This window comes from Malaclemys terrapin, chromosome 2 (assembly GCF_027887155.1).
Source record: "Malaclemys terrapin pileata isolate rMalTer1 chromosome 2, rMalTer1.hap1, whole genome shotgun sequence".
Classification (NCBI taxonomy): domain Eukaryota; kingdom Metazoa; phylum Chordata; order Testudines; family Emydidae; genus Malaclemys; species Malaclemys terrapin.
Genome location: NC_071506.1, coordinates 183,934,848 through 183,961,791, shown reverse-complemented (window position 1 = coordinate 183,961,791; position 26,944 = coordinate 183,934,848). Strand labels below are relative to the sequence as shown.

At 39.9% G+C, this 26,944-nt stretch overlaps 1 protein-coding gene across 2 annotated transcripts in view; it reads right to left on the bottom strand.

The window, feature by feature from the left end:
• Positions 1 to 26,944, bottom strand: part of LOC128832009 (protein cordon-bleu-like) — a 178,453-nt gene that overhangs the window by 43,079 nt on the left and 108,430 nt on the right. For both annotated transcript variants that reach the window (XM_054019005.1, XM_054019006.1), the window contains one exon: positions 3,612 to 3,806. In XM_054019005.1, coding sequence (XP_053874980.1) covers positions 3,612 to 3,806 — 195 coding nt within the window. The remainder of the gene's footprint in view (positions 1 to 3,611; positions 3,807 to 26,944) is intronic.

The following is a 26,944-nucleotide window of genomic DNA, read 5'->3' as shown; positions in this document are numbered from 1 at the left end:
TCTGGGGCATGGAGATTTTTCATTTTGCATTTAGCTCAGCACTTAGAATATTTTTGGCTCTGAGTCAATAACAAATAAAATAATATTCCCTAATTGGTAGAGCTGGTCAAAACAAAAAGGCTTGAATATTTGTCACTGAAATTTCAAAAATTCCACCATTGAACGTTTCCACCATCACTATTAACGGGATCACTAAGGTCTCTGGAGGGTGTACAGGAATTGCTGGAAAAAAGGGTTCACCTTTTGCTGAGCCCTCACAGAATGCCTTTTGCATGAATTGGCAAACTAATCTCAATGGTCTGTGAACTCAATATCAGATCTGAAGATGGGGAAGATTCCCCTGTTTCTGAGGCACCCTATTCCACCCTCTATATGCCCTGCCGGGACAGGTATTTTATCCCTGGCTCACAATGATACTTATGAAGAATATTTTTTGTGGACTTTGCATTATAATAAATCGCATCAAAAGGCAGATGCTTTAAAAAAAATGTCTTGAGGGAAGAGACAACTGGCTTCCCTTCTTGGGCTTTATCCTCCCTCCCTGCTGTAAATTACTGAGTGGAAACTCTGCACAGTCTGGAACATTGTTTAATTGTGCTCTGAATATAAATGAATACTTTCTAGTAGGGGTTTTTTAATGGGACTAGGAGAAAATACTATCCATGAGCAAGTCTTGGGAGGCAAATGTTTAGCAGGTCATTCCAGCGGTCTTTCCCTCATAGAGGTCAACTATCATTGTATGCCCCTCTGAGACGGCAGTTGAGATATGATTAGATTACATAGCAAGCAGTTATCTGACTAGCTGGAAAAAATGATTGAAGAAAATGTAACGAATTAATGAGGTATATTCCAATCTCATTGCATATGGCTGTTACAGATTACAATCACTGGGCACAGACATGAGAAATGCATCACTTACGATTTATCTACACTGCTATAAAAATCGAATGTCCTAGAGCTTAATAGTGGGTAAAAATAGTAGGAAAGAGGGTCAGGGTAAGTTTATTTGCTACGCCTCCAGTACTTACTTTTCTATACCGCTTTTAGGGAAACGGATTCAGTTTAAAGGTAAAAATCCTTTTCAAGTTCAGAACACTACCATTCTCATTTTCTAATAATCTGCTAGCCTCACTGAAAATAAACATGTTCTCCTTTTGCAGGATCTTCCTGTTAGTAACAGTTGCACATAAATAAAGTTTTCTAAACAAACATCTTATCTTTTTATGGAAGGAAGTCCATTAATAAGGAATTGACGTTCTTCCCTAAAAAAAATACATTTGTTAATTCTTTCCCATAAACTATAGAAATAAACTAACACCCTGAGATTTTTTATTCTATTTTCACAGCAAACTGGATAGTCTGCACGTAGATAAGGTTAGTACTGTTTGCGTTTCTGTATAAACAATGCTCTTGTTGCTACCTTACCATGCAACATCAAATAACTAATCTTTTTTCTCAGGTTTCAACTGCTTCGTGGAATTGTTGATTCATTTCTGCTGGATTTCTTACATTTATGTTGGATCATCTTCTACAGTATAGGTTGTGAACAGCTTGCCAAACAAGGCACTTCAGAAGCACATTACCCATGTTTGCTGTCTTGAACTGCACAATTGTTTTCACAGAGATGTCCTTTCCCCATCAAAAATAGGACAAAGGAGCACTCAGATGAACTCTAACAATTGATCTGATAATCTACAGTACTTCAACTTTATTGATTTTGTAAACTAGGCAAGACATTTCTAGTGTCCCAAATTAACACTATTATATGGAAAATATATGATCCCTATTCAATCACACAACTGTTTTCCTTCTACAAAATGCTGTTTTAAAGAAAAAAAATTATAACAAATGATGTCTTTTATGTCACTTTCAACAAACAGAAATATTTGTTCCCAGACAATCCAGAAAGCAGTACTTTTAGTGATGTGAAAACAATACTGAAATTGGGAATGTTAGCATGCTAAAAAGGTTTCTGTGCTCCAAAATTAAAAGTGTAAATGCCATGTTAAATGAAGATAAGCTTGAAACAGTGTAGCCTTTATATTGTGATTATACTTGTGTAAACGTCTTATAAAATGCCATAACATTTGTTCAGAAATATCCATGTTTCATAAACACAGTGAATGTTTAATTTTAGGAGCATCAATTTATTTATTAACATGGAAGCCAAAAGGAATTAAAAATATACACAGTGCACCAAACATTGCAACACAAGGTATGTAGCTGATGCAAAACGCATGGGAAGGGATGTTAGTAAAAAGCACCTATCCAAGTTCTAGAAGAAATCTTAATGTTATGTCATACATATCACATTTTTATGAGAAAAGCTACAATAATGGGAAATTTGGGACTCTCAGTCATAGGTATGAATCATGGAATGTCTGGGGTGTTAGTGTGTGTGTGTGTGTGTGTGTGTGTGTGTGTGTGTGTGTGTGAGAGAGAGAGAGAGAGAGAGAATGGAAGGGGAAGAGAATCAAAGGAAAGTGATGTCTGTGTGTGCATGGGCTAATCTACCCGAACTAACTTGAATCCACCTCGCCTGGGTAACAACAGCAGTGAAGACAGTGCAGTGAGAGCTTTACAGCATGATAGGGAGCCAAGTATGTACCCACAGTCAGTGCTGGACTTGTACTACTTGCACTGAAGCCCACGCTGCACTGATTTCACTGCTGTTGTTACTGGTGCTAGCTAGATTTAAGCTAGCTCAGGCAGGCTAGCCTATGCACAGCTTCTGCTGCGTAGACATGACCTTGGTATATCAACACTGTCTATACAGCCTTCTATCTGATAAGGCATTTAAAAATACAATACTGTTATTTTCTGATCACCTGACCAAGAAGAAGTTACTTCAATGGAAGGCAGAAAAAGGTAAGCCACTGTAAAAGACATTTAACAAGATACACAGTCACTGGGTAAACTCCTGCAATAACTACTCACATCAGCTCATTCTTATCATTAAAATTAAACTAAGAAATAAAAACAACAATAACATCAGCATAATAATTCAACTGTTCAGTCCCATTGTTTTTATGTTGAAAAATTTCCTCCTCCTCCTTTAGGTATTTATTGTCTATTCCGGGGTCAGTTGTGGCTTTGCCACAAGCCTCACAAATGGGGCAACAGGCACCTGTGCTGTCCTGGAAGCAAACTGGGAAACAGACTATTATTCAGACAATCTGCCTCCCATTTTGTTGGGGACATAACCTGGAACAGCATACGTCTTCTAGCACACCAGTGCTGGCCTGTGCACTGGAGGCAGAACCAAGGCTCTGGATAACATCAATTCTGGATAATTGTATTACAGGAGAGCAGTCCTTCGCTTTTTAGGATTCAGCCCAACAAAAAATAGCTCAATTAGAAGGGTGCTGACAGAGTTAGGAATGGAGCTTTAGGAAGGGGGGGCAGTTCTAGCAACTGAGGTGAGTGAGTACATTCAAAGCTCCAACAGCACTCAACAAGAGTCCTCACTGGAGTTATTGAAGAGTTTCACTGGCTGCAGGATTTACTGGCTGACCAAAGCATCCAATCAACAGGATTTATTTCTAACTCCATTATGGGTCGGTTCTAGTCAGTGCATTTAGCAACGTTGCATTTCCTTATGTCATTCTTACCTGCATTGTTGTCTTTGCCACTCCGCTTGTCTCCATACTTTGCAAATCGGGTGTTGCCACTGGCGGAGGAGGTGCTCTGCGTTTTTTAATTTCTGGGTTGGCGGTCATTCCTGAAATGTTGCCAAGAGATAGTGATGGACCCAGCGTAATGGAACGTGAATTCACTGAAGGTGAATTTGGAGCTGTTGCAAAGCCCTGTAAGTAGATGTACAACTTGGTCACAATCACTTTTTAAACACTATGGGGAAGAAGCAGAAAAAAACAGTTACACCCAATTGCCCTTAAACTGAGACAATGTTCTGAGTGATTGTGTATGACCCTCTGTCAAACTTGCCGCATTGCAAACTGTACAATATATGGATATTTTTCCAAGATCAACTGACATGTAGTAACCCCATTCAGAAAGGGGTGAAAGTTGCAACAGATGAAACTTATATTAATATTTAAAAAGAAACAGTCAACCCTGGTACAACTTATTAGAACCGTTGTTGGGAACTTTATCAAAGCAGGAGGCTCCCACTTAATTAAAGAGACTTTCTTTTTATACTTAGAAAGTAAACTCTGTATTTTTGTGATCAGCCAAATATATTTTAAGCCACATTTAAAATATAAATAAGGAATATTTAGGGTTCCTGAGAACATATTTTATTCTAAATCAGAATTAAATATTTAACTGACCATACATCATGCTGCAAATTATATCTTGGGCCAAATTTTGCTGTCAGTGTAAATCCAGAAGGCCTGATTCTCTATTTATCTATGCAGCTTTTACACAAGCGTAACTCCCTTTGACTTGTATGGAGTTATTTCTGAGTTACATAGGGGTAGGCAAGAACCAAATCGGATCCAGAATAAGTGCCACTGACTAAATTTACACAGGTTTAGATCAGAGCAGCACTTGGGCCTGTTTCTAAATGCATAGCATGAAAATGTTTACATGCAAGATGGCTTCTCTTAGGGATGGATCCAAAGCTCAGTGAAGTCAATGGAAAAATTCCCACTGGGTTGTGGATCAGGACTCTATTTCTATATATGGGAATGGGGGCTGTACACACACACACACACACACACACACACACACACACCTGGTTATTCAAACAAAAATTCTTGAAAATGTTCATGAGTTTTGATGCATGAAATTTCATTTCATCCACTTTTCTAACTAGCTGTAATGCTGCTTGGAAAACATTTTTTCCAAAACTTGCCAATCATTTTTTCTGTTTTCATGAAGTTTTGATGGTAAATAGTGAGAAAAATGCACAAAATTAAAAAAAATATATTTTTGACCATCTCTTTTCCACCATGAACTATGTGCAGCGTGTTAACATGTCAATCCCTTATGAGCTCAGATCTCAATCCCAGAGTATCGAAATATCACCTAAAACTCCAGAACGAGGATTATAGTCAGCAACTCCACTCCTCAGCACAATGGAAATTTCTACCATAAGTATAAGATCATGCAGGAGACAGGACTTTCTTGGGGGCCTATCTGAGGTGATGGAACAAACACCAAGAGAGACTAAGGACCATCACAAACCTCACCACTCCCTGCTCCAAGTTCAAGGTGCACTTCTTCAACCTTTCCCTCTCAAACGCAAACACATACATAGCATCATGGACATATTATGTTTTCTGAAAAAGCAAACTACCAAAGCACTGCACTGAACATACAATTTCCTCCCTGGGGTAAAGATAAGAGAGAAAATGAACAGCACATGACAAATATTAGTCACATTCTTTAACACAGTACTGGAAGGCTGCTTAGATACTACGTTGATGAGGGTGGTAAAGAACCTAGATATAATAAAATAGAATCCATTTCCTACTTGACATAGGTTCACATCACAAAGACTCTCACAAGCTGACAGTCTAAGCAACAAGGTCAAGGATGCAGAGATAATGAACTGTCTTCTCACACAAGAGATGGCCCCCCCCAGCTCAGGACTGATGCACATTAGCAACCTGGGGAAGCTTGCAATGCTGCTGCCCATGCTGTATCTATTCTGTGGATAGAGAACTACTCTTCTAAGGGGGTCATTCTGGCACCTTTCACCAGCACGACACTTACACTATTTTTAATTGCTTGGCTTGACAGCACATCTTCTTCCACAACAGTTGGGATGTCACAGAGAAGAGAGCACAAAAAAGGAAGAATAAATATACACAGCAGGTTCTGAGCAGAAATCACATCAAACAAAATACTGGCATATAGTGGCAGCTGATTCGGAAAAGGTTTCATCTCAGTTTCTTGGTTCCCTAATTAGACCATCCATACTTCCAGCCAAGAGTCTGTGTGTAAACATCACAGGTCAGATTCATCACTGGTGAAAATAAGTGAAACTTGGTTGCCATGGCATATCCTTCTGTGTTGAGAGCAGAATTCCTCTTCAAGATATGGAAACTGCAACAGCCCAATGCTAGTTTGTGTAGTTTTAAGGAGACCACCAGTGAAATGAAGAGCTGGATTGGATCGGAAAAAAAATGCAAGAAGAAACATGGTGCACATGTTTTTGACTGCTCAATAAAGTTCCGTGTTCTACAGGCACCATAATAAAGTATGAAAGAGAACTCAGATGCTACTTGTACAGGATTAATTGATTTGAGTCTGATCCTGCATCTACTATTCACATGGTCCTAGCATGGACTTAAGTAGGAATTCTGGATGGACTGGCTGCAGGCCACTTTATTACTATGTAGATTGCTTGCTATACAATCAACTTTCAGGCTGGACAAATATAGCTGGCACAGAAAGTCCCGGGTACTAGTATACCAGATAAGTGTTCTCTCGTGGACTATAACCGGCATTTAGAGGGGGGGTTCGATCATCATCTAATATATCTTTTTCATCTCTGATTTCTCTGAATGAGAAATAGGGTTTATGGTTTAGGGTTTAATAGGGTTTCTCAACCTTTGTACCTATTCAACAAAAACACAGCCTATAGTATGGGCTTCTAATAAATATGGTTTTGCTGCAACTTCTAGGCTATGTCTACACTGGCAATTGAATGACAAAACTTTTGTCTTTCAGAGGTGTTAACCTCCCCTCGAAAGACAAAAGTTTTACTGCGACAAGTGTCAGCGTGAACAGCGTGTTGTCCGCAGGAGCGCTCTCCTGTCGACAACTCAAACGCCGCTCCTTGGGGGTGGATGTTTTTTGTCTGCAGGAGAGCTAACAAACAGCGGCTACACTGCACAACTTTTAGCGGCATGGCTGTAGTGACACAGCTCTGTCGCTAAAAGCTGTATAGTGAAGAGACAGCCTTAGAACTGAACATACTCTGTCCTTGGCTATATCTGCTAGGCAGCAGCAGATAGCTTGATCTCATCTGTAACCTGCAGGGTCCCTGTGTCCTTGGATACTGTGTCTGTTGTGTCTGGCTCTATATATTAGAGTATATGCTACCCTACGGACAGTAGAATATAAAGAAGTTCCCTTTTTTTGCATGCTTAGAGGAAGACTGAAGAAAACCAGTTTTAGCACTAATTTATGTTTTCTAAGTTTTTGCTGAATGTGTCAAAAGGTTGGGGAATCTTGTTAATAGGTTCACAGAAGTTAGAGATTAACATGACAATTCAGATCTTCAAGTCTATCTCCCCTGCAAGTACAGAATATTATCAGCAACAGAGGACTTATCCAGTATTAAACTGGCATTGCATTTGATCCAAGGTCATACTCTTGGTAAAGGGCCACCAGAATCTTTTTGTTGAACAGAGCACACTGGGAAGAAAATACATGAAAATATATTTTTTAGGCTGGATTTTGTTTTAAACAAGTTAATATTTCTGAAGAGAAGTCAGGGGGGAAACACCGCAACATTAACATGTACCAACACACAATTAAGCTAAAACAAAACAGTAAGAAAAAAATAAGTAAGGAACTAGCCCAATACATTTCTGTGTGTTTCTGAGAGCCAAGTCTAAGAATAAATCCAACTGACGCTTGAGTGGGATTTTCAAAAGCATTCACTGCTGGCCTAACTCTGCTCGGATTGAAGTCAAACTTCCATTGTCTTCAAGGGGAGCAGAGTCTGGCAAACACTGGGGACTTTTGAAAATCCCACCCTTTGTCAAAAGAACTTTACACAAGTCTGGATAGAAAGATAATCTAGGGGCTGATCTTGTAGACCTCTATTCACTCAAGTACTCCTCACATAGGCAAGTCATAATTTCCATTGGCTTCTGTAGAACATATACCTTTATATGAGGAGGACTAATCACATGAGTAGGGCTGTGCCAGGACCAGACCCTTACTCTGGTTCTGATCTATTTCCCATTAAAGTAATCAGGAGTCTTTCTATTGATTTCAATGGGAATAGGATCAGGCCCTGTGTTAGATAGAAACAATAGATAGGGGACTTGATTTTCAGACAGTTTAGGTATGCAGTTACTGAGAATGTGTACGCGCGCACACACACACACGCACACACACACTTGTAAAATTAACTATGTGCAAATACAATTATTTTATTTGCACACACATTTTGCCCAAATTATCTCTCACTTACTATTATTTTATGCTATTGTCACTACGTTGACTTCACATGAATTATTTTTGATTTTCACCAGTGTAAGTGAAAGCAGAATCAATCTTCATAATTGCAACTGTCTTCCTTGGTTCTCAGAAAAAATCAGGCTGTTTATCCTCTATTTTTATTCCATTTAATAATACATTATTGATTTTGTGAACATGCCGTGAAAAGACAATCAAATTTAGTTCCTACAACCTTTGCATTTCCCTGCATTATAAAAGCCAGTACAGCTTCAGATATCAATGATGTACATTAATAAAGACATTTTAAAATATCTTCCAACTTTTACAGTCACAGACTGTGCCAGTGTGGGACTGTTATAGAGCTTTTGCTCATTGTTCAAAACAACAGTGTATATTAAAGGGAAAAGAAATCTTATATTTGAATACAGCCAGGGAACACTTACTGTTGGCACAAGCAGATACAAATGCCCTGATAGAGCTGTGCCAGCTTATGTCAGCAGTGAATTTAGGCCCCAATTCAGCAAAGTCCTTAAGCCTATGCTGAACTTTAAGAATGTATTTACATCCATTCCTATTCAGCTAGGGCCGCCCAGAGGATTCAGGAGGCCTGGGGCAAAGCAATTTCGGGGGCCCCTTCCATAAAAAAAGTTGCAATACTATAGTAACATGTATTTGGAAATGTAAAAAATAACCAGTGAAATACATTCAAAAATTAATTTTTAATCATTTGAAAATACACTAAATACATTATTTAAAAATAATAAATGCTTTAATGGTATGTATACATTTGCATTACATAATGGGCTGTTGCTGGGTGATGGTTGGTGCCAATGGGCTGTCGCTGCTTGGGGGTGGCGCTACTGTTGCCCAGGGCCAGGTGGGGAGCTGGGCTCTGGGTCGGGGGGGTGCCCGGCTCAGAGGGGCTGGGCTCAGAGCTGGGGGTCAGGGCTGGGGAGGGATGGGGCCAGGGGGTGCCCGGCTCAGAGGGGCTTACCATGCCGCTTACCCCCACCTCCCCCCTCTCCCAGAGCCTCAGCGAGCCGTGTCCAGGAGCTCCGGCCGATCGGCCCGCTGGAGCTCGCAGCCCCACCCCCTTGCCACACGGCTCCGAGCGTGAGGAGCTCAGGCTCTGCCCGGGCCACGCTGCTGCAGCGCTGTCCAGGGTTGCTTCTGGATGCGGCGCGCTGAGGCGCCGGGGGATGAGGGAAGGAGGAGGTGGGGGGAGCGTCCGACATTCTCGTGGGGGCCCCTGCGGGGCCCGGGGCAAATTGCCCCACTTCTCCCCCTTCCCCCCGGGTGGCCCTGTATTCAGCAAAACACTTAAACACATGCTAAAAGTTAAACGACTGCCAGCTGCAATACTTACTATTCTTTTAAGTGTGGGCTGCCATAGGAACTTGTGATAAACACACACACTCTTCTGTGGACATTTAATTCAGTTTATTAACAACCGGAGAAAGTGTAGGCCAGTGTCTGTCACAAAGCTTTCCCTCGGTTTTTCTATCACTCTCTGATGTACCTCACAGGTTTCTCCAGTCCTAGGCAGGTGATTTTTTGGCTCACCAACCAAACTCTCTAATTGTGGTCCACCTCCTTTATTTTTCTGAAGAAAGGTCTGACCTTTGAAGGGTAGGGTTTAGGCTTAGGGTCCATCCCTCTCCTCAGCATATCTTATGGGCTAGCTAGCCCAGGCAGCTCCCTTCTCAGCCTGCTGGCTTCTGTGAATCCCATTCTTCGGTTGCGGACTCTCCCCATGCATTGTACAGGGAGCCTAGGCACTTAACTCGAGGCAGTTTATTGCACTAGGCAGCAGGGCACCTAAATGTTACGCGTTGCAATGCTGAGTTTAAGTCCCCTTTGTGAATCTAGCCCTACGTGACTAACTTTGGTTGACATCAGTGGGAGTTAGGTGCTTAGAAGCTCCTGAATATCTCACTAGGGGCCTAAACACTTTAATAAATCTGGCGCTAAGTCAGTTTTGAAAATAGGAATTGGGTTCCTAAGTCATTTAGGTGCTTTAAAAATATTACCCTAATATATTAATACGATTAAAATTATATTAGATATAGATATAGTTAGGCTATAAAGCTGAAAGTCAATGAGGTTTTTTTCCCCCAAACAGCTTCCCTCACCACCCTCCGTTATTAGAGTTTCCTTGGCTTTCTCATGACACAAAGTGGCATTTAAAGGTCAGCAGGAGACTGAAGGCTGCTTGCCTGTAATAGCAATTTGGCTTCCTGTTCTCTGTCCAAACTGGTCAATAAATTTTTTCAAAATGTCAAGTTTTTTTTTTTTTTCTCCTTGTGGGGGCGTTACAGCCAGGCCTTTCTTCTGCAGCTCTGTGCCAAACCCCACAAATTCCAGCTACCTATTTTGTTATGCAATTTCCTCCTGAATAGTTTGTATATCAAAAACCAATTAATTAGGTTCTTTTAAGAGTTGGAACTACTAGATGTAACAGTAGCAGGAACAGCTTTAAAAAAAAAAAAACAAGCAGAGACATAAAGGAAAAATAAAAACAAAACAAAAAATATCTCTGTATGGGAGATGCACTTTTGTGTGAGCGTACTGAGAATGAATGTGAACTGAAAGACCTGGAAGGGACAGACAAATCCATCATCCCAGTGACAACGGGAGTATTTATTGTAGTGGGAAATGTAAACCCTATTAACACAAACTCACATTGATTGGCTGAATGCCACTACAGCTGATTACTAGTAACCATTTAGAATGCCAGGTAGGTTAAGTCAGAGGCTATGGTAAAAATTAAAGTTGGTTGATGCTAGGGTGACCAGATGTCCCAATTTTATAGGGACAGTCCCGATTGTTGGGTCTTTTTCTTATATAGGCTCCCATTACCCCCCACTCCCTGTCCCGATTTTTCACATTTGCTGTCTGGTCACCTTATAAAACTCCATACATTAACATTAAATGTGACAACAAAGAAACTGAATCAATTCAAACACATGCTTCATAAACAAAGCGTAGTAGTGTGGTCTCCAGACCACCTGGAGGGACACACATACAAAAACGTATGCACTGAGACCACTGACTTTTTTAAAGTGGGTCATCTTAAATATAGTTTGCTTTTTCTAATCACTGAAATTTCCTAATGACTTTTAACTGTGAGGTGCACATCCTACGTGCAATCAGAGGCTTAAGAGAACAACTGCATTTCTTTAACTTTTTTTCTTGATTTCCATATTATCTTACTCCACTCAACTTTGGAAAGAAAGTTTCTACCCTCCTAGTACAAAATTAACAGTACAAAGGCAACTATATAGTTTCCATAATAGTGCCAGCTATAGGCTGTAACACAGTTCATTTTATACAAACAATATCTTATTGAATACACTTGGACATCCGTGTTTTCAAGGCTTTATTTCACGGTTGTAAATTAATCCTTTGGCGACTATAAGCCAAATTCCCAGCTTCCTATGCTGTCATTTAGGTGCTAAGCTGGCAATACAATAGCTATGTTCTAAAGAATTTATTTGGTGAATACCAGAACTTGTACAACTTGAATTAGAAATGCTAGAACAGGATGCAGAGAACACACAGGGATAAGGAGGGCAGGCTCTCTTGCTAAGCTCTGCTAATTCTCCTTCCCACTGACCTAGTACATTCCTCCTCTTTTAGTTCTGGTTTGCAGAGGAGCAGAAATCAAGCATCCTAAATTTTCGTGGTTTTCTGTGATGTGCACAAAGAGTGTTATGGACCAGGCTGACATCACATTTAACTGGTGACCTGGTTGAACAGTATTTCCCAGTGTAACAGAATGGATGGACTCCTCTGCTGACCTATCATATCAATAGGTATTAAGACCATCTATCAAGCTGCTGAAGTCCTATAGGCTCTATGTGGCAGGTGCCGCTCATTAACGTGTTCTGGATATATGCAGGGTAGGAACACCCCTCATGAAGAGGGGATTCTAGAACACAGGAGGTCCTGGAAGCAAAACCTAGGGACAGTCAGTCTCAGAGAGACAGCTTAGGTTGAGGTTTATATAGTACTATTGTGTTTGAGTTCCCAGGAAGGGAGTAAGTCTGGATTTAAACACAGGGGCTGTGTGATCTGTTAAGAGTGGGATCCTAGCCTATTCACAGAAAAATACAAAATGATGTAAATTTTTACATTTAAAAATTGTGTGTGTGTGTGTGTGTGTGTGTGTGTGTGTGTGTGAGTGAGAGAGAGAGAGAGAGAGAAGTGAGTGAGTGAGAAGCATTCATAAGTCAATCCTTCTTTTAATATATTTCTATATCCCCCCCCACCCCCTTTTGGGCCCAGGACCGTACAGAAGAGACACCTTTCTCCCCCTTCCCCATACACTCTGGGAGCAGTAGGATCCAGGTGCTGCCTCCCCTTCTCCTGCCATAGTACCTTGAGTAAAAACTAGAGAGCAGCCACCCAGACTCCAGCCCCACAGGAGCAGAAGCAGCCAAAGCAGGGACCTCTGGACATTCCAGTCAAAACTGTAGAAAGTTCTCTGACTTTGTCTGTCTGGCTGACCGTCTGTTTGCCCCAAACCTCCCCCGTCACAGTCTCTGTATCTCATATCCTTTCCACACCTGCCCCTCCACCTGTCCTCCTTAGCCCTCTTCCCTTTTCTTGCCATTTAGCAGATCCCCTCCTAAGTAAACCCACCCACATAAACAAAAACAAACAAAAAAACCTAATGAACCAAAATCATGACACGAGCATTCCGTTTGATGCCATGACACTGTTCGCTCTGTTTGTGTGTTATAATCCTTACCCCACCCTATGTCTGTCTTGTTTATTTAGACTATAATGTGTCATTGTTCACTTGTACTGCCCCACTAGTCTGTATCCATTTGCCTTATGCTTAGACTGTAATATTTTTGGGGCAGTGACTGTCTTTTTGTTCTGTGTTTGTACAACGCTTAGCACAATGAGGTCCTGGTCCATGACTGGAGCTCCTAAGCATGACAATAATACAATATCGAACACCACAAATGAGTCTATAGATTATTCATGAAGTATCTAAAGGTTGGCTAAGTATCCAAGTATGTTAACGTTGCTTAATATTTAAGCTTCATTAGCGGGTCAAAAACAAAGTATTTCATGGAGAATACATGTTTTGACTTACAGATACAACATTTGTGAATTCATGAAAATTAAAAAAAAATCAAATACTATCACATCAACCCTAAGCCCCAATATCTAGTCATTATTCACATTTTTTCCTTCCAATATTCAACCAACACAGTCTATTATAAATTTGATCCTAAAACTCAAAAGATGAATTAATTGTTGTGGCAGCTATAAATTATATCAGAATACAGATTTATCAATTTATGTAACGGTATATGACACTCAGATACACATTCTTAGTTGTATGCATCCCCAGATAATTTATATATTTTCCAGAATTTTCTATAGGTAAGACCCTACGATTCTTCATGAGACAAAAACTAATTGAAACACTGGTTGAAAATAGAAATATATAAATGCAAAACCCCAGCTGCTTTGCCCTAAATTTTAAAACTGTATATCTCTGCCTCCAAGCCCTTGGCATGTTACAATTCAATACATTTGCTCCAAGCAATCAGTCCTGTTTTAAAGTCTCACTCCTCAGATTGTTCTGAAGTCAAAACAGATCAGGGCATTTTATAAAACTTATTTTCTGTCACTACTACCTGACAACATGCCAGTGCCAACAGTAATGAGATTTCATTCGCAAAAATCTCATCTCTATAGCAAGGAAATCTCACTGGCAGAAGAGGAAAGCAATCAGGATATCAAGGAAAACTGGGAGCAAAATCTTCTTTACTTACAGCAATGCAACGGAATAGAAGCTAAGCTTGATTTACATTTCTCTGTGTTCATATAATCTCCTGTTATTTAAGTGGCAATGTGTCCCTAACACATTTTATAGTTTAGGCAAAATATTCTATAGGAACAATTAGAACCCAGCTTTTCTTGACAGGAGGCACATATAAATCACTTGGATTCTCCGATCCCAAACTGGACATTTCAGGTCATATGTGATAGCTAAGAAATTTAGACCCTATTGAATCTTGTGAATCAGAGCTGGGTAGCTTGGTGAGATGGAAGGAAATAAATCTCCTTTAATTCAAAGGTCTTAGCATTGACAGAAAAGAAAAAAAAAGCCTTCTCAATTTAATGTAGTGAATATATAATCGCTGTTAATCCCTCTTGTGCATAATCTGCTCAGTTCCTGTCATTGTCACATAAAGGGTGAACAAAGGGTTTCTCTAAAATTGAAGGTGACTAGCCACAAAGACTAGGAACTAAAGTTGATGACGGTTCTTTACAAAACAACGATTCCCAAATCATGCGGGTAGGTTTTCCAAGAAACAAACAGCAATGTGCTGTTAACTCTTTCGATGTCAAGCCAATTAAATTTGCAGCTAGTACTCCGCACATAACACTCTGTATCTGTCTTCTTCAAGTTTCTCATTTCCCAATAATAATAGCTTATTAACAGTTCAAAATCTGTGAGAAGTACAATTTTTAAAAGACAAACATAACTACACACAGGAACCTGCTATAGAATGTCTCTAGATGGGAATGTATGTGTATATATGTGTCATAAAAGCAATTGTGAATTGCGTGTGTGAATATATGAAAACACCATATTTTCTAAAACGCCATACAGCTCCAAACAACATAACATGCCACATTAAAATTGACGTGATGTACTAAGTCATAGAAATATCAATGGGCATGATGCTAGCACTTGCAGAGTTCCAACGACTCCCACTAAGGCTAAGCACTTTGTACTATCAGCCTGTACGACTTCACATAAATACTGACATGCTTTTTTGGATTATGAAACTCTCTAACTGTAAATATTCTCAAATTTATTTGGATTATTCTTAATTCAACATAGACAAGACAATCACAAATGCAGCATAGAAAGCTATCCTGCATTGAATATTTTCTATTCCAGTCAATAGTTTAATGTAAATTTTATTGTCTGGTGTTCTGGTAGGCTGTAAATGAAGTCTGAGTGCAAATTCCAAAATCAAACTAATTAGTGGGTGACAGTTTGGAATGCTGACAAGCGGTTAGAATTAGATTTGTTTGCATTTCATACAAGTGTGAAATGATTGATAGTATGCTACAGAAGTGTGCAAAGACATTTCAATGTCTCATCTGCTGGAATGTAGTTTTTAATAGCTTGAGCTTTCAGGAAATACTAGAATCAATCTGTGTATATTGCACACTACTCTACGGTGGTGATCTAGCTACACTTTCCACCTAGACCGCTAAAAGCTTACTTTTAAGAAATATCTTTTTTGCATAACATTGTCAAAATGCTTCTGTCTATGGAAACAGAAAACTGTTGGGAGGTTTTATATTGTTTTGATGAATTTGAAACACGTATGTTAGATCAATAAAGGAATTGGGGGGAGGGGAGGAAAGGGGTACAATCGCCACTCTGATATATTAAAGAAAAAAAATAAAGGAAAAAAATCCCAAACAACCCAGTGAACCACTTAAAGATTGATTTATACTCTGTGCAATGCCATATTTCTGCTCTATTTTAAATTATTTGTAGCCATTCATCTAACATCATGTATGTGCACTACAGTGTATAGTAGTGGGACTGTGCCAAAGTGATAAAAGGTCCCTGCCCTGTAAAGGAAAAAAAAACCCACCCAAAACAGAGCAGATCATATATAAAGAAGAGACTTGGGTGTTGAAACTTGAATTCTTCACACAAGTGGTGGGGGGTGGGAAGCAATTTTACAAGTTTGGAATGGGAGAGGTTGAGGGAACCTGATGTATATTAAAAGGGAGGTTATTCCAATCATATGGGGCTTTATGGCAAAAAGTTCAGAATGGGGAGTGGTCAAAGGAGATAATTAAGGTGGTGCCGATAGAAGCTGGGGCAGTACAAGAAGCAGAAGGGGATGTTGGATGAAGAGAGGGAAGAAATAAAAACAGGAGTGATGGAGAATTAGGAGGATTAAGTGTTCACTTGATATGGAAGAAGAGTGAGAGCCGCTGCAGAGATTCAAGGAGAGGAGAGGTTCTGCTGGAGGAAGAGTGATGAGAATGGGGTGAGATACGTGGGATAAGGCTGCAGTCTGAAATGAGAAATAAAAGCACAGGCTAGTATCTTGGAAAGGAAGAGATGGAGTTTGGAAATTGTGAGGAGACAGAAATGGCCATATTTGGGTAGAGTCTGAATGATAGGGGAAAGGCCAAGATGGCTCCAAGGTTGTAGTCTGAGTGGCAGGAAGGATGGCACTTTCAATGGTGACAGAGATGAGAGATGATGAACTTAAGGTGGTGACAAGTCATCTGACAAATTGTAAGTGAGAGAGGCAAAGATTCTGGATCGAACAGAATCCCTAAAAAGATTGGGGAGGGATTGGTATTTGTGATTCACTGATGTAAAAATAACAGCTGAGTATGCAGTAATGAATGAGTTCATCCAAAGACACAGAAGAGTTCAGAGAAAGAAGAGGAGAAGGCCAGTGATGGAGTTGTAAGTGATACCAGTCAAGAGAGGTTTAGGAGATATTGGCAGAGCCCAGTTGAGAGGGGGAGCCAATCATGGCGAGGTTGAAGAAGTGGTCAGAGAGCCAAAAGGAAAACTAAGAGAAGCTCCAAAATCCAAGAAAAAGCTGATGTGGAAGAGAAAACAGTGAAATATTAACTGAGTTGAAGGCTGCAGAAAGGTCAAGAGAATGAAGATAGAGAAGAGGCCATTTAGAGTTGGCCAAGAGAAAGTCATTAGTAAATCTGGTGAGAGCAATCGTAGCAGACTGAAGACAGCAAAAGCCAGATTATGTGAGACTGCAGAGAATATGGGCCTGATTCTTCTTTCACTTACAGCAGTGTAAATCAAGAATAACTCCACTGAATAGAGTTACACTGGAGTAAAACTAATGTGAGATCAGAATTGGGCTCTGTAAATGCACCTGCAGCAGTGAACATGACTTGGTGAGAATGAAAGGAAAGAGACACTCACTTAATTTCTTCTATTATTAAGCACTTATCAATCATATTACCTCCTGGAAGCGGATCAGAGTTCTTTAACACACAGAATTTATCATGGCATTGAGAGTTATTTTCTCAAGCCTTGCTAACTCATTTAAATCAATAAATCAGTTTGATAGGTCCATAGAAGATGTGCATTTCCATTTTTGCCAGACATCTGGTTTTGCAATTAGAAGTGCTTTTAAAAACTAATTGGCCAGAACTCCCAGCAAGTGTACATAATTCTAGTTTACAGGAACATAGGAATTGCCATACTGGATCAGATCTGAGATGTCCTCAGTCAAGTTATGCCAGTTTACACCAGTTCACACTCTATCTCAATGTCATTAACTTTAAAATAAACCTACTATGATACCCACAAAGCATAAGATCAATAGGGATGAGTACCAAGAAATACTATTATTACAAATGTTAGCATTAACTATGTTTTTCTTTTAAAGAACAATACATTCATGTTTTTTGGAGGCAGATGGAAGGGACTTCCACTTCAACCTAATTAAAAAAGTAGACTTTTCAATTTTGCTACATGATTTTCCTTTACGAATGCCTGGGGGAGATTTTCAAAGTTACAAAGGACAGTCAGGAAACCAGCTCCCATCAACCTTTGATAAGTGGGATCCTAACTGTCCTTTGTGCTTCTGAAAGTTTCCTGCATATTCTCTTAGCAAAAAACTACAGATGGAGAACAATGGAGAAGACCATTGGAGAACATCTTACCTGGGATCCAGGGCCAGATCTTCAGCTGATATAAATCAGTATAGCTCTTCTGGGCGCTACTCCAATTTACAAAAGCTGAGGAAATGGCTCCCAGTTTCTAGTCTCATTCCCATACAAAAACTCTGTTAATTTAGAGCTAAAGTTGTGCAACAGCATTTTGCTTTTAAGTCTGTGGTAACCATGGGAGGTAAATAAAACCATGAGATTGTCAGGGCAAAATGTAAAAAAAGGGACCATTTTAAAATATTGCCTTTGCAATTAGCTAATATTTTGCTAAAACTACTATGAAAAATTCACATGCCCTCTGAACAGTTATAATGTGAAACTTGGAGACTAACTTCAGTTGTTGAACTGTGTAATAGGAGGATTTTTATTCTGCTTGAAGTGCAGATCTCAAAAACAAACTTTAATTATGGAGTCACTAATGACATCTCTATAAGAAGAGGATTCTAATGTGGTGATTCAGATGAAAATAGCCTGAAACTTTATGGCTTCAATTAGTGCTTTTAAACTTTTACAAAGTAATTAATAAATATTGTACATTGAGTTTTAACCACCTAAGGCACTTAACCCAGCCCAAAGAACTGTATCTGCACCTTTCCATGCTGAGCAAGCTACAGAAGGCTGTGGATAATGGCACTCAGCAGATCATTCTGTTCAGGTGAAAGGTCAACCTGCTTTTGAAGAAAAACACCACCACACAGGGGCAAGATCCTCAGCTGGTGAAGTTACTGGAGCGATTGCCATTTATAGCAACTAAGAATTGGCTCCAATCCAACAATAGGCAGGAGATATGAAAGAGCTGGGTGGTAGGAGATCTCTTAGGAAGAGCAGATGCAAAAGCAGCAGCATAATAGCCCAGTCTGTATGACACTGCCATTTCTGTACAACAATTATTTCATATCCCAAAGGGCTTCAAAACGATGTACGTACGACATCAGTGAGATGCAGCCAATCAGCCCACAGCATGTTGGACAACATTTTGACCAGCCACACCACAACACATGCAGTCTTTCAGAAAGTTCAACAGGACCGTTAACATTTTACAAAAAGACAAGACCTCAGTTTTTAAGGTCTTATTTCAAAGATACCTACATAACAAATTACAGGGTTCAGTTCATTTACCTCAAAAGGATGAAGGTCTAGACTAGACATCCTCAAGATTTGAATTTAGGATTCCAGGAAGTATAAAGATTTTATCCCTGATGCTTCAGCTACCAAGCTATCTTAACACTATTAGCTAGCAGCTGTGGAGTAGTCTTTCCAGGGAAGTAGAGGCACCCACACTGATTAACATAAGAACATAAAAACAGCCATACCAGGTGAGACCAAAGGTCCATCTAGCCTAGTATCCTGTCTTCCGACAGTGACCAATGCCAGGTGCTTCAGAGGGAATGAACAGAACAGGTAATCATCAAGTGATCCATCCCGTCGCCCATTCCCAGCTTTTGGCAAACAGAGGCAAGGGACACCATCGCTGCCCATCCTGGCTAATAGCCATTGATAGACCTATCCTCCAAGAATGTATCTAATTCTTTTTTGAACCATGTTATAAATCTTGGCCTTCATAACATCCCGTGGCAAAGAGTTCCACAGGTTGACTGTGCGTTGTATGAAGAAATGCTTCCTTTTGTTTGTTTTAAACCTGCTGCCTATTAATTTAATTTGGTGACCCCTAGTTCTTGTGTTATGAGAAGGAGTAAATAACACTTCCTTATTTAATTTCTCCACATCAATCATGATTTTATAGACCTCTATCGTAGACCCCCTTAATCATCTCTTTTCCAAGATGAACAGTTCCAGTCTTATTAATCTCTCCTCATATGGAAGCTGTTCCATATCCCTAATCATTTTTGTTGCCCTTTTCTGTACCTTTTCCAATTCCAATATATCTTTTTTATATTTGAAACTTTTAAACCAGATTACAGGCTCTCTGGCAAAGGGATTTTCTCTGAATTATTTACTTGTGTCGTGGCTGGTACAATGGGGCCCTGAGCCCTGACTGAGCTCTTTAGGTGCTTCTACAATAGATATACATAAGAACAACATAAACAGTTCAAGTAATGCAATATTCTGTAAGGAACATTACTTCACTGTTAGATGGACACAATACGTGATCTAATAGGTTTTTCCATCTCTCATTTTAAAATACTATGATTCCTGCGGTCAGAGACCATGGCAGGTACTTCTCCTTTGGATGGAATTTTAAATTTGGATAGCAAATGTGTGTACTTAAACACTGAAGAAACTGTGATAATGTTAATTTCCGTGTTTGACAATCTCACAAGAGCAAAGAAATTCAGAGTAGAGACTTCCAGTCTGCCCTTATATCATCCCATTTGGCAGACAAAATAATCACTATTCTGAAACTTGCTGGTAAAGACTAACTGAGCTGCAATAACTGAGCACATCAGGGTGAGTTAAGGGTAAAGAAGCAGATTTCCCTCCAAACGTTCTTCCTCTATTAGGATTCAACCTGATCCTCATTGTTATTTTAAAACAGCTTTCAATATTGTTTTTTTTTGTTTGTTTGTTTAAACAGTGGTATCATTTGTTGTTTATTACTTGTATTCTGGTAGCATCTAGAGGCCTCAGTCCGGGATCAATTTCCCATTGTTCTAGCCATTGTACAAACAAAAGGACGGTCCCTGCCCCAAAATAGGACATTGCTGGGTGACAAAGTACAGCTTTTCTGGAGCTCCACCTGCTTCAGTCCTCTCTCATCTCACATACACCACTGCACACCAGTCTCTCTTTCTGTATTTACTAATAGGCAGTATCTTACTGAAACCACAAAGGGCATTCCAGGTCTAAAGGTTATTATGGTCACTTTAGGACTCACAGTCCTAACCTGTGAATGCTCCACACTCATGACTCTTTTGGGCCTTGATCCTCTGTTGCCTTGCACCTCGTCAGGTCAGTTACACCCATGTAAGGTAGGCATGCAATGCTTTCAAGTCACAGTTCTCCACTCCCCATCACAGATGGTAACATTTTGCAACCACTTTTTGCACTTGCAGTCAGAATGCTGTGCTACCTGTATTTTCAATATTAGTCCTAGGTTTAACTGACACAAACCATGGAAGTCCATGGATCCTTGTCTATATTTGAGGACCCACCGGTGCTAGCACCACTGCATCTTAAGCATGGCAGCACTGGTGGGAATTTTCTCCTGCAGTTCCCATGTGTACGCACAGCCCTAGATAATAAAAGAAAAACTTACTCTTGCAGCAAGTTATTTTCAATCAAAGCCACTCCTTGTTTTGCCATTGTACATAACTCACCTCCCTCTGCAAGTCTCCACTTGTTTACTGTTCTTCCAATGGGAAAATCTTTGCATGTGCTTTTTAAATGATGAGAATTAATCAACCTGAGCTGTTCATCTGCGTCAATAGCACACCAACAAGGAATTAAGCCCCGAGGTTTTCAAACATGGTGGTAAGATAGCCAGAAACTGCTACGGCATTCACTGCACAGAACTGAACAGGAGGGAGCACTGGTGGTTTTCTAGAAATTCCTAGTGTAGACAATTCCTGGAAGCTCATAAAGGGCCTTAAAATCCAAAGCCCCTGAAGTTAATGGGAGCCTTTCCATCGACTTCAATGAGCTTTGTGTCAGGCCTCCAACGGCCATCGTAAATTGACTGTGCCAATGGTCCCACTGTAAGCCACTGTATATTGCCAAACCCAATACAAAATCCTAAAAGCCCAATAACTGGAAGACAAAAAGCTCTTACTCTTTTAATATACATAATCACTTCAGGTTTTGCTATTTAATTCCTACCAAGGAAACACCTGGGGAAAGTGAAACATCTTTTAAAAATGGTCAACCACATTGGGCTTGGTAGGCAACAGAGTTGTGTTGGGGGTAGTTTGGAACCACACCAACGGGGGAGCTCCAGGGTCTGCAGGAAGAGTGAGTGTGTTATGCTGGTCAATTCTCTGTCCACAGCCAGCTCCGCAGAGAGAGAAGTGTGTGTGTAACTATTCCTTTTGCAATGGCCTGCCCTAGAGGTGGGTGCAGGAGGGATGAGTCTCTGACCAGACGACTGGATCTTGGAGTGGCAGGGAGGAAAGGATAAGCTCCTGAACCAGTCCCCTCTTATGTACCCTTGCAAAGACCAATTATGCGAAGTATGTGGGAGGGTGGGAGAGTGTGTGTGTTGTGCTGGGAGATTTTGTGCTGATTTTACAGGTGGTGAATGAGGGGTGTGCATTGTGGTGTGAGGGGCTGTCTGTCTTTGGGGTGATTATGCTTGCTGGTTGTGTTGTTGTGTTGGGAGATTACTGATGAGTTGTGTCAGTGGTGTTGTGCTATAAGATTTTGTGTTTATTTGTGTGGGTGGTGGATGAAGGATGTGTGCTGCTGTGAAAGCCTAAGTGTGTTTGGGATACTTTGTGTCAAATGGATGTGGCGGTTGGGCCAAGCAATCCACCATCCGTGCAGTCAGCATACAACCAACAAAACTGTTTTATGCAAAGTAGCTGTATAATAAGGGTGGTGATTGGTTGAGTTACCTCTGGTATCACAATGGTGCAGGACTCTTGATATGGCAGAGATACCTGCCTTCCTGCAGCTGTACGCTACACAGGTGTATTTTGTAAAGTCAAATGGCTGAGAACATAAATATCGTATGTTAACAGACAGTGAATCCCAGTGATGATTGAACCTGATATTCTAAACAAAATGAGCTCTCAACCACACTTGCAGCTGTTTCCATCACTTCACACTGACTCAACTGACATTCTAGGCTTCAGAGTGACACACAGGTGACAATCCTGGAATCGTATTATATCAGTAACACTGTTATTTCTATTTTCATTGTTGAGATCACAAAAAAGGTTAAGCCTGTTCCTTTAACAAGAGAATGGGCATAGTCCTCTTTCCCTTTTTTAAGTGTGATCAACCACCTTCATTTTAATTTGACTTCGTTAAAGGAGGCCCAATTTGAGACTCTCACTGTGTCTTCATGACTGGTGAGGAAACATCTATGGTATGTAAAAAAAAGTGGACTCAGTTGCAAGCACACTTTTACACCCCCTCAGGGGAGTGATGAAGTATAAAGTACTCCCATCATTCCCCTGCATAAGCCACAGTATGATCATGTATGGGGGGGGGGAAGTAAGGCTTCCCTATGGCTGAATGCATAATATGAGGTAAAAAAATCCTTCCCAGAAGAGGAAAGTGTGAAATTTTACTCACTGGAATGGCAATGAGGTAACAATCCCCATATAAGCTACAGAGAGATCTCTAGAATTAGGTTAGGCAGGTACATCTAAAAAAAGGCAGAATTTGGCTATAGGGACACATTTTTTGTAAATGGATCAAGTAATTTTGAATATTAACACATGCAAATATCTTGATCTGGATTTGACAGCTTTTACACTGATTTGCAGCTCAATGCGGTTTGTAAAATGTGATCAAATTGTGAGGAAAAACATGACCGGATACACACATGCATAATCTGGTTCTGTAGTTGTTAGAAGAAAGCAGAGGATTATCTTAAACACTGACAAAGCTGAAAACACTGAAAACTGGTGTAATCAAAACCTTTGAATCTTAACCAGTGTGGTGCTCCAGTATGTTGCTATCTGTTAATTTAATATTCAACCTGATCAAATTAGAAATCGAATATGTCAAAACCGTTAACAATCACAAGCACAATTTTTAAGAAGTGCCGGGTTTTGTCATTAGTCTAATCTGGTTGCCCATAATGACTTTTACTAATTTTTTTCCATTTGGGAACTTCTGAAAGGAGAGGTAATTTTAATTAAATACTAGTTTAAAAGGCAAATTAATTACTTGTGCTGACTTATGTAATCGCCAGTAGTTTTAGGTTCAGTTAATATAGTCTTTCTGATCTATACCCCTTGTACCAGAACAAGGTACTTACCTAGCATTAGTTAAATTTAGATGGCACCACTATCCACTATTATTCCCCGCCCACTACTGCTTTGCTAATCTCCCATGCCAGCTGCTCATATGTTTACATTTGAAGGGCTTTCTCTGTTTGTACAGAAACAGTCTCTGCACAGTATCTCTCATCTGTAAATTTACCAGACTGAAGGCAAGAAAAGCTTGCTGCTTGATTAATAGTTGGAAATGTTTCTTACTTTCCCCCCCTCTTCCCCTTGTGTCAAATACATTGCCATTAGATTTTTACAAGGCAGGCCCTCTGTTTAATTTGTGGCCTTGATTCTGATTTCATTTATTCAATTATAAATGAAAAGTGACTCCATTGAAGTCAGTATAGTTACACCAAGTTCACACAAGTGTAAGGGAGATCAGAATCAAACCCTGTATCTGAAAGTATGTGGTGCTGCACAAAAAACTAAGGAACAATTGTTATAATTGGAGAAAAATCCTTACATTTTCATTGTTTTAAAAACATCTTGCGCAAAAACTCTCCACACAAAATTTCACAGGGTGTAAGACAGGGAGAGTTGGCAAGTGGGTAGAGCAGGAGACTGGGAGTCAGGAACCTGAGTTCTATTTCTGGCTCATTATGAAACTGAGTCAGCAAGGCACTTAAGCGGGTGCTTAACTTTAAGCATATTATTGTAAGCTCTTTGAGGTAGGGATCGTCTTTCTGTTCTGTGTACAGCACCTAGCACAATGGGGTTCTGGCTCATGACTAGGGCCCCTAGGCACTAACACAATAAATAAATAAATAAATAAATATTATATGTCAATGGGCCTACTCAGATGCTTAAAGTTAAGATGCTGTTTAAGTGCTTTCCTGGGCCAGTGCCTATGTCACTTGCCTTGACCACACCACTTTTCTTATCTCCCCTCCAGCTTCCCCATTTATAAAATGGGAATGATGCTTCCTTCCCTTCCATGACTATTGTGCAATCTGATGTTTGTGAAGTGCTTTGAGATCCTTTGCTGAAAGGTTCTATACAAGTACGAATTATTGTTACATGTGAGAAAACATATTTCAAGAACAGAAGTGAGCCTGGATGGATCAGAATATGCTATCAAATGTGTATAGATTCACCTCCAGGCAATGTACTGTTTCCTATTTCTCCTCCCTCCTTTCACAAAATGTTGTATAGAAGGTCTTCATTTAAATTAAGAATGCTAGGAATAGGAACAAAGTCCTGAATCATTTAGAAAGCTTTAGTCATTGACTCTGCTCTGTGAGGGCAAGGCCAGTGTTAGGTTTGCAGGTACAAGAAAAACAAAATCTAGTTTGGTGATGGTCAAGAAACTAAGAAAATATTGTCAAATGGCTACTTAGGCTGGGAGCTACCTTATACTAGAAAGTCCAGTCTCACACCGAGGTACAAGGGAGGTATTCACATAATTCTCATTAACGTCACACTGCCCTTGATCCATGTGAACAACTCCCACTGATGTCAAAGGCAGGATTGAAGATAGTATATGGCCCAGTCAGAGTTACGTAACTCCCCTGTGCATCAAAGAGAGAACACAGCTCTAAGGCTCAATTGGACAAACATTTCTTCCTCCTGCAAAGTGAAATACATTGTGTCCTGTCAGCAAATCCTCTCTCCTCTGCCATGTGTTTGCTGAAACACATAATTTCACACATTACCAAGTAGCTCAATGCTACCAATGAACAGTGTGAAATTTATGCCCAAATCATGAGATCATCTTATGTAAAATATATAAGTTATTGCTCTCTAATAATTTTAATGAAATTGAGTCTGCGCTATCCATGCAAGTATTTGGAAAACAACCAAATGGCATTTTTGCTCAAGCTTCATTATGCTATAGCAATTTGGATGGAAAAGAATTCATATAATCAGCAAAGGCAAAAAACTGTATTTTATCTAAATTCTGTATACTCATAATTATATTCAGGGTGCTGGAACAACTTGTATACTGGGGGTGCTGAGAGTCATTGAACCAAACTGTAACCCTGCATACGATGGAAACCACTTCAAGACAGGAGGTGCGGCAGCACCCCCAGCACCCCTAGTTCTAGCACCTATGATTATTTTACACTAATATAATAAACATGTGGCTATGACTCAGAGTCTTCTGCTCCAAAGATACAGGCCCTTATCACTTGAAGAAAAGGAGACTCTCCACTGCATGTTAGCAATATATGGCCTATGACACACAATTAAACAGTTCTCACTACATACAGTAAAGGGCAGTAACACACATACACTCAAGTTTGTTTATTACCAGTAGTAATATTTGGGAACTTTAAGCCTTAAAAGGAAAAGTTTAGATAGCCAAATATCTTACATACACAGAAATATGAGAAATCTTTTTTAATGAAACTATACATATATATTAAATAGTAGAAACTCAATCACAAACCCTGACCCTAAGGTACACTTGTCTTTAAAGGTGTTATTTCCAACTCCCCTATTCTTTTGCCAATTGCACTGAGCACTGTGTCCTGAATTAATTATAAGCAAATGTGAATTACAAGCCTATTATGCCACTAAGGGGTTTCTGGCACTGTCATATACCAAAGAAGCAGCGCTTGAATAGATTGAGATGGCACCAGAAACTATCAAATGGAATTAATCGCTTTGTCTTTGTTTTTTTTTTTTTTTAATAAAATATATAATAGCCAGACACATACAAATTAAGCCAAAAAGCATGGGCCTGATTTGCTGCTGCTTTACTTCAGCTTTGCACTGACTCAACGTCACTGATTTCAGTGAAAAGGTGGAACAATATAATAGTGAATCAGAAACTTAGTCTTTTCCATTCCCCTTCCCTTCTTTCTCCTCTTCTTCACCTGAAAATGCCACTGCAGGGTCTTTTCTTTAAAATGACTTTAATTAAAAATCACTGCAGGAGCAGCTTTTGCTGAAATGCTTTTGGAACAGCAACAACTAAATGGAAAGACATTAAACCTCCTAGTGTCCAGAGGCAATCTGGCATTCCATCCATAAATTACAAGTCAGGGAACAATGAACAGGTGGACTCAGAGTCTACTGTGTAGGAAAGCAACGCACAGCATTGCTAAACTCTCATGATTTTATCCCGAGCATTGCAGTATTTGATGTTTTACTTAAAGAGCCAGCTCCTGGAGGCAAATTATTATAAAGGAATCTGACCTGTCATTTAAAAAAAAAGCTTCAAGCTGCCATGATTGCAAAGAAAAGCTTGAAAATGTGACCTGAATGTACCATAAATG